This window comes from Zonotrichia leucophrys, chromosome 4 (assembly GCF_028769735.1).
Source record: "Zonotrichia leucophrys gambelii isolate GWCS_2022_RI chromosome 4, RI_Zleu_2.0, whole genome shotgun sequence".
Taxonomy (NCBI): domain Eukaryota; kingdom Metazoa; phylum Chordata; class Aves; order Passeriformes; family Passerellidae; genus Zonotrichia; species Zonotrichia leucophrys.
Window position 1 is genome coordinate 17,985,889 of NC_088173.1, and position 12,209 is coordinate 17,998,097.

Below are 12,209 nucleotides of genomic sequence, written 5' to 3' on the forward strand. Positions count from 1 at the left end.
GAGAAATTGTATTTGTCTGCTACTGGGAGTCGGTGATGACAACACCTACAGAATTTATAGAACAGCTGAGCAAGATCAGTCATTTTAAAAGGAAAGTATCCAGGCTTTGCTTTTCACATACCACGTGTGAGCAAACCTAACTCCATCTGCACACAACTGTCTTTGTAAGGACAGCAGGAGTTATCCCAGTAGGTATGCAAAAAACCCCAAGCAGTGACTTCAGACCTCCTTTCTACTAAGGTGGTTCTCTGAATCTCAAATCTTCTGCAACATGCAGTAATGAGTGCTACATACTTTTTTACTCATTCTTGTCCTCATTGTGCATACATCATATGCCCTCTACACACAAAGTTGAAATGAATTACAAAAGCAACAGTGATAGTTTTAAGACATGACAGTTTCTCATTTTAACGGATAGTTCAGGGACTGTTTCAACCTCTGTGAACTTCCTTAATAACACTACTTAACATCAGGTTTACTCCCATTTAATAATTTTAATTTCCCTCAATCTGAAATGTTAGATTCATTTAAATTCAATCTATTCCTCACCTCCCCCCAGGCAGCAGGTGGAGGCTCCACAGGAGGGTAATATTTGGGGACATCCCAAGCCACTGCAGCCATGAACCACTTGAAGTCTTTACACTTGAGGTGCTTGCGCAGCTCCTTCTGGGCAGAGATGTCACCAGTGGAGAGATGTCTGTACTCGGGCCGTCGCTGGTAAATGTACTCTGCAAACTCATCCATCCACGTCTCGGCCACTCGCTTCAGGTTCTGCGGGGCACAAAAAAGAGTAAACATTAATTTCCTCATGTTCTGAGTGAATAATGTTCATAACAGGGAAAATTTAAAACTAAACAAAACAAGAAATCAGCATTCCACACAACTTTTAAGCTTAGTTGGTCTCATTTCTCAGTCTTAAAACCTGGAAGAGTTCCAGTAACCGTATGCTATATTTATTGCAGTGTTGAGCACACACTACAGAGTACTAAGTACCTTGCTTTCCTGCTGGCTCTGTGAGAGACAGCCTTCTGTCTGTTGAACATCTTATTTTCCTTCACATTCTTTGTGCACATTCTTCATATGGGTTTTTGATTAATGATGGATGTAGAACAAAAATTTCCTTTCTGCTGCTTACATTGGCCCCTGTTTTTTTCAGACCTGCTAATGTGGCAGAATGGTTCAAATTCTTCTTTCTGATGTATTTCACTTTGCATTTGAAAGGCATCTGAATTTCAATCTGTCACGATACTGCTTAGTCACCAAGCAATTCCTACCTAAATTTTAGGGTGAGGTCTTACAAGTGAATGTTTGGGGGCAAGCAGCCCTGAAGAGGAATTGATTTGAAGAAAAAGTCACTAACTGGTCACTAACTCCTGGAATAGGAGCCACAACAACCTGTGGCTTTCTGCACTCACTCATCCTATGAACATATCTAAGACTATTTTGGTTCCATGAAACCCAATTCTGGCTGTGTTCCACAAAGCTCATTTTTGTTGGCATTTTATAGGAAACAGAGTTACCTATTTTGCTGCATAAGAATTTATTAAAATTATAATTAATTAAATTAGCTGCCTCAAATTATAAAATAAAACAAATACCATTGCAAAGAAAAGTTCTGGGTAGAGAGAAAATATATATTTTATTGTTATTTACCACTAAGAAGAGGGCATTTTTTTTCTGTATATTTGTTTGATTTTAAAATTCCTCCTGTAACTCAATCCACACAAATTTATATGCAGATGTTGTAGTGGAGTATGGGCTTGGTCTATTGTGTATTGCCACAGCTACCCAATAACCTTTTATCCCACCAACAAAGCAACACCTCTCTGGACACCTTTGAGACACTAGGGTGTTCTTATTGCTTTGATTGTGAAAACAAGATAATCAAGTTTTATAATATTCTTTTTATAGAACACTACCTACAAAATGCTGAGATTCATTCTGTAATAAGCTGGAGGACAACATACATCTGATTATCATCAACATAGGGTAATATTTCTTTTCAGAACATTCTCTGCATCTAAATAAGCTGGATTCATACTCTGACTTACCTTCAAGATTCACTGGAAAGTTCTTTTCCTGAATTTTATTAATCAATGTAAACTAAATGTCTCTGAACTAATAAGGCTTATCTGAATACAAAGATAGCAAGACACAGAACAAAGGAAGTACTTTTAGCTGACACTGCAAGATAAGTTTCTGTGTACTTTCTCTTTTTGTAGCAAGTATGTTAAACCTGCAGGGATAAAGCAAGTAACATTAAAGCAGTGTAAGAATTCACAACACTCATATCCTCATTCAAAAATGGCTTGTGCCCCACATAAGTTTGACTTGTGCTGTAATTTCATGAAGACCTAAATAACTTTACAAGAAATTAGAATTCAAGAACAGGAACTGGGTAGGACAATGAAAATCAGAAAAAAATCAAGAACATCATCTAAATGACAATCTCACTTTTCTAGCAGAAAACCTGTAACACAGAATTTTTCTGACACATAAAAATATTATGTGATGAGATTTTGTACATGAGGCAAAAAAATTATTAGGAACATTAAACAAAAAGACAAAATAATGAAAATACGTGTGATTTCTAGCATATCTTTCACTGCAATGTTGCATACCTCATTTGCTACAAATGCAAATGCAGTTTAGGACTGTTCTATAAAATTGCTTTTTGCAATCACTTCATCTGATAGGATTTAAAAAACATACTATAAAAAGAGTGAATGTACAGTAAAAAATAAAAAGTTCTCTTGGGAAAGAAAAGTTCAAGGTAAGTCTTGCACCACCTATACTAAAAGTAGTCTCTGATGGACTTTCTTCTTTAGTTACTTGGCTGCCCTAAAAGGACTGCATTCTGCTTTAGATGATTGTTACCAATAAAATAGGAGTCCAACAAAAATCTTAATATTATACCTGGTTATTAACTCAAAATTTTAATTCACTGGTCAAAACCTTTTTGTTTTCCAATACCACTTTTATAACTTTTTGGGTTTCATCTGTGTTTTTGTGTAAACCCACCAAACTCAGTATTAAGAAAAAGAGTCAGTTCTTCCCATGATTCCCCAAGTATCAGGTAGGACACTTTGGATAAATCTACTTAAAACTTTGCTTCCCTGTTCTTCCAAGACCATTCTTTCCATCATATGCTAAAAATCACCTGTAACTAGTATATTATCCTTACTATGTTTATACATTGATTTCATAAGCCAAACCCTTCTGAGGCAGCTCTTTCAATAGGTTTGTTTTTAAAAATACAGACTCTTGATTTGCTAGCTCTAAATCTCCAGACTACTTATTGAACATGACCAAACAGAACACCGTGTTCTAGAGTAGTAAGAAGCTGTTTCTGGGGCAAGCACTCAGCATCTAAACAAATTAATTTTAAAGAGGTTTGTTGACCTCAGTTAGCCTGGGTTAGGATTTCTTATCCTTATTAGCACTACACAAGCTCAGAAATCACCATACTTTCTTTTAACATAAATGTGTCCAGACTAGTAGTAAAACTCCCCATACTTGAATTGAATGCAGTCAAGAAGAGCTGCTGCACTGAAAGCTGGTTTGGTGCAACCTTGCACAGAAAAGGCAAACATCATTTACCTTCTTGTTTAGAACACAGCATGTTCCTAAGAGCAAAAATACAGGCTGTCCAAGATGAGATGGGTGAACTTGTAAGCTGAAAATTCCCATTCTGTGGCTGTCTAGCAGCATGATAAATTGCAGAGAACCTCATGGGATCATAACTCTTCTCTGCCAATTATGGTAGGGAGCTGCTGGGCTTTTACTCATCCTATCTGAGGAGCACAACCAAAACAAGAGCCCTCATCTCTGAGCACTTTAGGCCTACCAATCAAATTACTTACTGCAAGGTAAGGATGTACTTTCAAGTCCTTTACAAGTCTTCCAGAGTTGTCATTCCCATAATTTAGGTGGATGTCTGACACAATGGATGGAGGAAGGAGAATGGTCACTTCCTCCTTGCCTGACCCTTAGGTGAGATTAGATACAAGCTGAGCATGTCATAAAAGCACAAGTGTGACTGGTTTTGAATAGCTACCCAATCTGGACAGAGTCTAGCTGTAAACCAGGCTTTAAGCAGTTTCATAGGATTTTACTCTGTGTGGGCATACTGTCCCAGAACTCGCAGGCCAAAGAACTTTAGGAGCCTTCCAGATTAGGTTGCATTTTGTGAACGTCTTACAGCATCATTTGACCACCCATTTAATTTTCATCATCATGAGACAGTTAAGTTTCACAGTGAAAGTAATCTTCAAGTAATTTAGAGTCTACAGGAATTTGATTTGAATCTTCTTGATTTCTGTCTCCTGTTACTATTTATGTTATTTTGCCCAGAACACTCCTTCAAAAAGTTTTTCAAATGGCATCAAATACCACTTATAGGAAGAACCAGTTTGGGGATATCTTTGTGGTAGATCACTCTTGCTTGGATTCAATCTGAAAACCTCATGTAAATGAATGTGGAAAGGAAAAAAAAGGAAAATAGAATCATAGAATAATTTAGATTTGAACTGACCTCAAGGATAATTGACTCCAACTGTTAGCCCATTATTGCCAAGTCCACCACTAAACCATGTCCCTAAGTGCCACATCTACAGGTCTTTTAAATACCTCCAGGGATGGTGACTCAACCACTTCCCCGGGCAGCCTGTTCCAATGCTTGACAACATGTTTCTACAGCTGAAAATGGCGCAGCTTAGCTTGGTTGACAAATTCACTGCAAGGCTACAGATGTCCAGATTGGTTACTCTTAATAGGAAAAAAAAAAGGAAAAAAAATTGAATAAAAACAATTCAATGAAGATCAAGTAATTATTAACTAGTTACATGAATTGACCCACAAAATAAAGAAGTCAGAGGGAGTCTAAGTGGACATCTGAGGAGGTTCTCAGGACCTATCCAAGAAGACCCATGACAATTTGTTCTCTCTTTTGTCATTTTCAGTGGAATATTTCTGTATGGGAATAAATAAGGCCAATGGTATTTCAGTAGATGCATATTTCTATATGTTAGGTTGTAACAGCTGTCACAAAGAAACTGCGAGATGAATACAACAGTGACAGCAACCACACTGAGTCATCTGCTGTCATCAGTTGCTCATTTACACATTCTGGTAAATTCTTTACCACTGGGCTTACATTTAGACAAATTTTATTTAAATTTATATGAACTCACACATTTAAGACTGTGATTTTGCTTTGCATTTTTAATCAACGATAGCCTACAAGACAGTAAGTTTTAATGTCATGGACACATAGATGTCACGGTTTAACCTCAACTGACAAGTAAGCACCACACAGCCACTTACTCAGTCCTCCTTAAAGGAGTGGGAGAGAGAATCCAAAGAGAACTCAAGAGTTGAGATAAAGACAATTTAACAGGGAAAGGAAAAACTGTGCACACAAGCGAAGCCATTCACCTCTCCCCATGGAAAGGCTGGTGTTCAGGAAAGCCATCTCCAGGAAAGTAGGGCTCCTTCACGCCTAATGGTGACTTGGGAACACAAACACTGTCACTCTAAACACCCCTCTTTCCTCCTTCTTCCTCACCTTTATACACTGAGCCTGATGCCATATGGTCTGGAATATCCCTGTGGTCAGTTTGGATCAGCTGTTCTAGCTCTGTCGCTTCCCAGCTCCTCACCCTGCTTGCTCGGTGGGGGTGGTGGTGTGAGGAGCAGAAAAGGCCCTGCTGAGCAATAAGGAAAATATCTCCACATTGATCACAGTTTCCAGCACTAATCCAAAACACAGCCCCATACTAATTACTCTGAAGAAAATTAACTCTTTCTCAGACAAAGCCAGCACAGCAGACTTCAATAAAAGAGTTTAAATCAACTTGACTGGAGAAAGAGAGAGACAAATTAAGACTTCTGCACTTGAAAAAAGAAAATTTTTCATGGGCCATTTTGTTCAGTGAGCAGGGTAGATACACCTCTGTCATCAAATGACTGTCCCTTTTTAAGTGTGTAAGATGATCTGTCATTTTCAAGAGACGTGATAATACTCAGTAAGAAGAAAGCAGACACTGACCATGAGAATGGAACATCAGGGTGAGACAGGGACATGTCAAAGGACAGGTCCATAAATAAAAGCTCTAAGCAAAGTTTAACTGGATTAGTGTCTAATAAGAGAGGGGTAGTTCCTCACTTTGTCACTGTGGAAGGTCTGCTGGCTTGAGATGACAGCACTCGTACGAGAGCTCCTGAGCTACCCTGCAAGCCAGCACACCTCCATCCTCTAGGTGCAGCTTTTCCAATTAACATTTAGCCCTTGAACTAATATAATACTGTAATTCCTGTTCTTAGTTTCTCCAGATGTTCTAAAGATTTTTATCAGGTGTCTCTAAAGGAGCACAATGGATTTATTGTTTGTTTCATTTCACCTGCATAACTGTTTTTTTTCTGCTTTTGTGTGTATCTCACCACATGAAACTGACCCTGATCTCAATCAATAGACTTTACTTTTGTCAATATCAAATACTACTGGAACATTTGAAACCTGCAATGAGATCCTATTGTCCTGCATTTAATCTGAACATTTTCCAGGAAGCTGGATGTCACCAGCTGGTATTTGTTACAGGAGACAGGACAACAAAATCACTTTCAATTATGCCAGTCAAATACAAATCACCACAGCATGTCTGAGGCCCGACTGTATTCTGGTTGTGAAATGTAAGAAGAAACATTACTGTTTTCTTGCCAAGAATAACACAACAATCTTGGCAGATTAATCTCTTTTTTTTCCTAGTAAAATTCTAGTGGTATTATTTTCACCTCACCTACATCATCTTACCAATTTGAATTTTTCTATTTTTGTTTTGTGAAGCACAGTATGGTGGCTAATTCAAAATGGGTGCCCTGTTTACCTCTACAAGCAGCTGTATTTAATTTGGCTGGAAATAATACAATATACAGTTTGTTTTACACAAAATGTATTTTAAAAGTGCGTTGGGATCTATCCAGTAAAGACAACTTTATGTTCCTCTGGAATATTGGTAGCATAATGTTACAATGAATCGAGAAGAGAAGAGAAGAGAAGAGAAGAGAAGAGAAGAGAAGAGAAGAGAAGAGAAGAGAAGAGAAGAGAAGAGAATGAAGTGACTGGAGGAGCTCATCCAACAAGTATGGATTAATATGCCAGAAGCAGCAGGGTATAAAACTCCAGAGCACTCACGAGGAGAAAAACGATACTCTCAGTTTTGTGCAAAGATCCTTCCATCAGTGTCAGAACACAAAGATTACCATTTCTGTGAATTTCTACAGCAGAAAAAGAATAAAACATTTCCTGGACACCAACCACAATCCTGTGATGTTCAGTTTTTAATGCTTTAACCTGCCCACATCAGTTAAGCCTCATCTAGGGGTTTTCTACCTTTCCCTTTCTCCCCTAACTCCCTTTTAATTTATACATTTTGCTATTGTTTGTCAATATTTCCCCTTCTTGGGTATTTTCTTTTGGTTCTTTACACATAACTGTGTTTTAAACTTAACTGGGTTTCATATCAGAAATATTTATGTAAAAAACTCCAAGAACCAGCAAAACCCAACCCAAATAAAGAGATGTCTGCAGGCATAAAAGAAATGTATCTGCATGGAAAACAGCATTATAACTAGATGACAAAGCTCGTGTGGTATATAAATAAATCTTCTATGAGTTAGCACAGCTGGCAGAGAAGCAAGAGCCTATTTATTTTCAGCCAGTAGCTTGCAAATACCTAGAGCTGAAATTCCACAGACGTCATCTAAAAACAAACAGGATTTCATCCTCTCTATAAAAGTTTGTATCTCCACCAGGTACACTAAAATAGATCTATGCATTGGAAAACCTAAACCTCTTGCTCAAATGAGGCCAACCTGCAGAGTCTGGGGGCAGGGATGTTTCTGGTCCCAGTGAGGATGCTGCCTGCCCCTAGCTCTGTGGCTGTGAGGGGCTGTGGAACACAGAATGACACACCAAGAACATCTCCACAAATTTGCTGGCTGTTGCCATGCTTGTGTTACAGACCCATACAGTCCATAGCCCATCCCAGCAGCTGAGCCTGGAGGAGTTCAGGGGTTTGACTCCAAATAGATTTATTTAGCCTCATAACTTGGGTTCCAATGCTAGTCTATGCAGTAAATCCTGAAAAGTAGCTACCACCATTTTGATGTAGTTATTGTCCAAGAATATCAAGTTCTCCATCTTCTTTGTGATCTTTTTTGATAGCTAAACTGTGGGATCCCATGTCCTGGCAGACAGGGAGGAATTTAACTTAAGGTTAGGATTCACCACTCTGCTGGGTTAGCATCCAATTGGAATTTCAGTGGGATTGCCCTCCCCTTCAAAAAGGCCTAATGTGCTAATGCTCTGTGGCTAATCCTAAAATGCTGTATAAAATACCTGCAATAAAAAGAAATTCTGTGGATATATTTTGAAACTTAGATCACCTCTGCAAATCCTATGGAACAGTGAGATTTTATTGATATATTTCTTACATCTTTTATAGAATCACAAATAGAAAAAAAATCACCCAAAAAGCAAATAGAAAACTAAAGAAAATAAACAATAAATTGAGATACACCTAGAAGAAAATGCTAAGAATATTCTGCAGTCCAATTTCATAGGTAACTTCCTAAAAGTAAATGGCTTAGCTGAAATTGTTAAAACGGAACCAAGAATCAGAAATACAAAAAGCAACTAAAATAATCCAGTAAAACAATTCAGCAGTTTTAGGATCTGGGGGTTTGCTTTCTAAACATGCCTTACCTAAAACAAACAGGTGACATTAGTTATTATTTATTGCAGTTTTGTGCAGATTTACAGGTTTGGAATAAATGAATAATTATGTGATGTTTCCAGGTTAAAAAGTGGAATCAGTGTTGACATCTGCATGCCTATTAATATTTCTTTATGTGCAATTGCCTGTGAATTTAAGACTGACTGCTTCCGGCAAGCAGCAATATTTTAAGACATCTTCAGACAAAAATATTCAGTCTTTTTATCTACATTTAATTGTCAGAACCTATTTATAAAACTACACGTTTGCGGCTTTCTTTAATTTTGCTCTGCATCACCAAACAATACTACTAACTGTTTTATATGTGTATGCTTTTCAATTAATGTGGGATGTGGCAGCAACCAATATGCATAAGCTTCCCCAATCTTGAGTGACAGGTAAGATATAAAATTGATATAATGATCCATACTATTATGTGTGGTACAATAATGACTATTTAGCAATGGGGAGGTGCAACAAAGGTTTTGACAGGTCTCTGATTTATTAAAGCAGACATGACTCTCATGCCAGGTTACAGCTCTCTAAGCAGATACAGAGATTGGAAAAGTATTACGTAGCTGGCTGAAACTGTGTGTTGAAACTCACTGCTAAAAAATAAAGAGAGGTGAAATCCCAAGGGAAGCTAAAATGCTCACTTTAAAGATTATGTTTTAAGGGTAAACATAAGCTGAAACAGCTTGAAAGGAAACCCATGGCATGATTTGGGCTGTGCCTGAATTTGTCTGGGAACTCTGTTCTCTTTCTAATTCCAGTCCCCGTTTCCCTTCTGCTGTTGCTGGGGAAAATGATGGGAAAATTTGTCAACCTTTTAGGCAGTATCTGCACAAGGGGAAATTCTCCCTTGATTAACAAAGGTCTCTTGCACTCCTTTATAGAATCAGAGCTGGGCTTTTTGGACTCATTCTTTTGTGAACTGCATCTCTGGCACACTCCTTTAAACAGCAGAAGGATTTAGTAAAAACCATTGTGGAAACCACTTAGTAGTGAAAAGTACTCCTTTTGGCAGTGGGGATAATATTTCCAGATATTCTTGAGTGCGTTACTTATTATATATTTGACCTAGAACGAAGTTTTTGATAAAAAACTCATAAAGAGTAGATTATAGTCTTTGAATAATATAACATTTGGAGGATAAAGCAAAGACAGCTAAAATATTCAGGCCACTCCTGTGGATACTTGCCTAATATTATTTTGGCTAACACCTCCATTTAGGGCTGACACACTGAAGATTAATCAGTCCTTGATTTTTTTTTTTCTGGAAAGGATGAGCAAAAGAGTATATTTTTAGATTTAAAATTACACACAATATGATGGGTCAAGGACAAAATTCTCTTTCTTGCCTAGTTATTGAAACAGCCCAAAACACCAAAACATACAGATGCTCTTGTGCTCTTGTTAGCCTTGATGCAATGGAAAGAATACTGTACTGGAAAAAAGCTGTGAATCTGAAAATTTAAAGTTTCTGTTAGTGATAACTATATGTCACAAATTTACCTAAGCATCATGTTTTGGACAATCACAACACAGAAAGAACTACCCAACTGAAGGATATGACCCACCACTAGATCTTTTTTCCCACAAGTTATAAAGCAATCAGTCTGTGCCTGGGCAGAGATATCAGATTTATAACTAGAAATGTTTTTCCAGTAATATTTCATAAATTATTTATTGAAATCAAGCCAAAATAAATAGTACAGGGAGGCTGCAGGCTGTGGCTTCATGATGGTTGTAGGCATTCACAATGCCACCATGAAAGTCAGTTCAGCGCAGAACCGTGCAAGATGCCAGTAGCACAAATAGAAATTACTCTATTTTGCTCCTACAGGTAGTGCATGAGAGAGCACATTCTCTAATGAGATACTATGTGCTGTAACAGAAGAAAACAGAGACTGAGGTTTGAATTTATTATTTCCAGTTCTGTGTGATTTTTTGCAGGGAATATAATAAATGAAGCAGTTTCATTCAGGCAGTCCAAAAATCTGGATGGGGCAATTCTGACAGGACATAGAGCTATACTTGGGGAAGATATTAATCTCACAATTTAGTCAATACAGCTTTTGCCCCCACCACTAATTCCATTACTGAATTGTGTACCACTGATGTCTGGTTAATGCAAATTCTTCTTTCTGTCTAGTCAGCCGGCAGGCAGGCAGCACAGGCAGCCTCCTTTTTCTGCTGCATTTAGTACAGCAAGCCTGGTCCTGCGGTGCTGAAACTGAGAATCTCTCCCCCTCAAAGCAAGAAATTCATTCTTTTATTCATACCACATTTTCATTATTAAGAAAAAACTATGATTCATAAAGTATTACCCTATGGCAATATGCAGACTTTAATATTAATGCCATTTTATTATTAAAAAAAAACCCCTCTAAACCAGAAAAGATTAAACTCAAGCATGAATAAATACCAGTATCTTCCTGGAAGGTACATCTGTGCCCTTCATCTCCCATCTTTTGACATCCTGTGAACATCTCCAGAAAGTTAGAGAACATTTTCTCTTGAGCAAAAAGCCCCCTCATGGATATGAATGTGTTCAGTAGTCTTTGAGAAATGTCTAGAGGTCTTGTAATTTCTCACTCTCAGAGCTCCAAGCTGGCTGTATTCCATAACCAGATTTTACACAATAATCAGACAGACGCTCAAATAATTGTTACTCAGTCCCTTTGCCTCAGAAAACATCCCTTCCATGAGATTCTGCCAGTTCTGCTGACTGATAAGAAAATGTGCATTCAAATTGGTCCTGCTTACAAAAACTACGACTGACAACACTGTGCAATTTGAGAACCACAAGCCTTGGGTTATTCCTAGGTTCTTTTGAATCAGTGTGAAACGTGCTTCTGTGCCGAGACGTCCAACCCTGTAATTTTAAGCTTCCATTTTATTCTTGGCAATCTTATCTCTGAAAGGCAGGATAACTGCAGTAATTGCACATCTCATTTCAGAAAAATAAAGAAACATTCATTTTCCATTTTAATAGTTTACTGGAAACTGGTTCACAAGGAATGAAGGGACTGATAATGAATGAAAATGAAAACCAGCAAGACCCAATTACTCACCCGTGCAAGGCTGGTTCCAGAAGGGACTTTATACGGGACGTACTTTCTGTAGATGTGTCCAACTCGAGAGCATGGAACATCGTACATGCCACCTCCACACATCCACACCTGGAAAGCAGACAGAAAGCAAGTGAACGAAAGAATGAATCCTGGAAACAAATGAGGCAAAATAGTACATTTTAACTAATGTGGGTGTAAAAAACCCACATCATTCTGTGCTGGCCCCTCCCACAGTCATGGTGGTCTTCTTGGCATGCTGGTAACTGGGATATGGTAACGTGGCAGACTCTCCCACCCAGAACCTCACTGTGCAAAAGCAGAGTATGTTCAAAAGAAAATTATAAAATATATAGAAATA

At 38.0% G+C, this 12,209-nt stretch overlaps 1 protein-coding gene across 2 annotated transcripts in view; it reads right to left on the bottom strand.

Annotated features, from left to right (window-relative positions):
- GALNTL6 (polypeptide N-acetylgalactosaminyltransferase like 6) overlaps positions 1-12,209 on the bottom strand; it is a 427,406-nt gene that overhangs the window by 19,241 nt on the left and 395,956 nt on the right. For both annotated transcript variants that reach the window (XM_064710656.1, XM_064710658.1), the window contains exons 8-9: positions 11,852-11,959; positions 550-771 (exon numbers count right to left, since the gene is read on the bottom strand). In XM_064710656.1, coding sequence (XP_064566726.1) covers positions 550-771; positions 11,852-11,959 — 330 coding nt within the window. The remainder of the gene's footprint in view (positions 1-549; positions 772-11,851; positions 11,960-12,209) is intronic.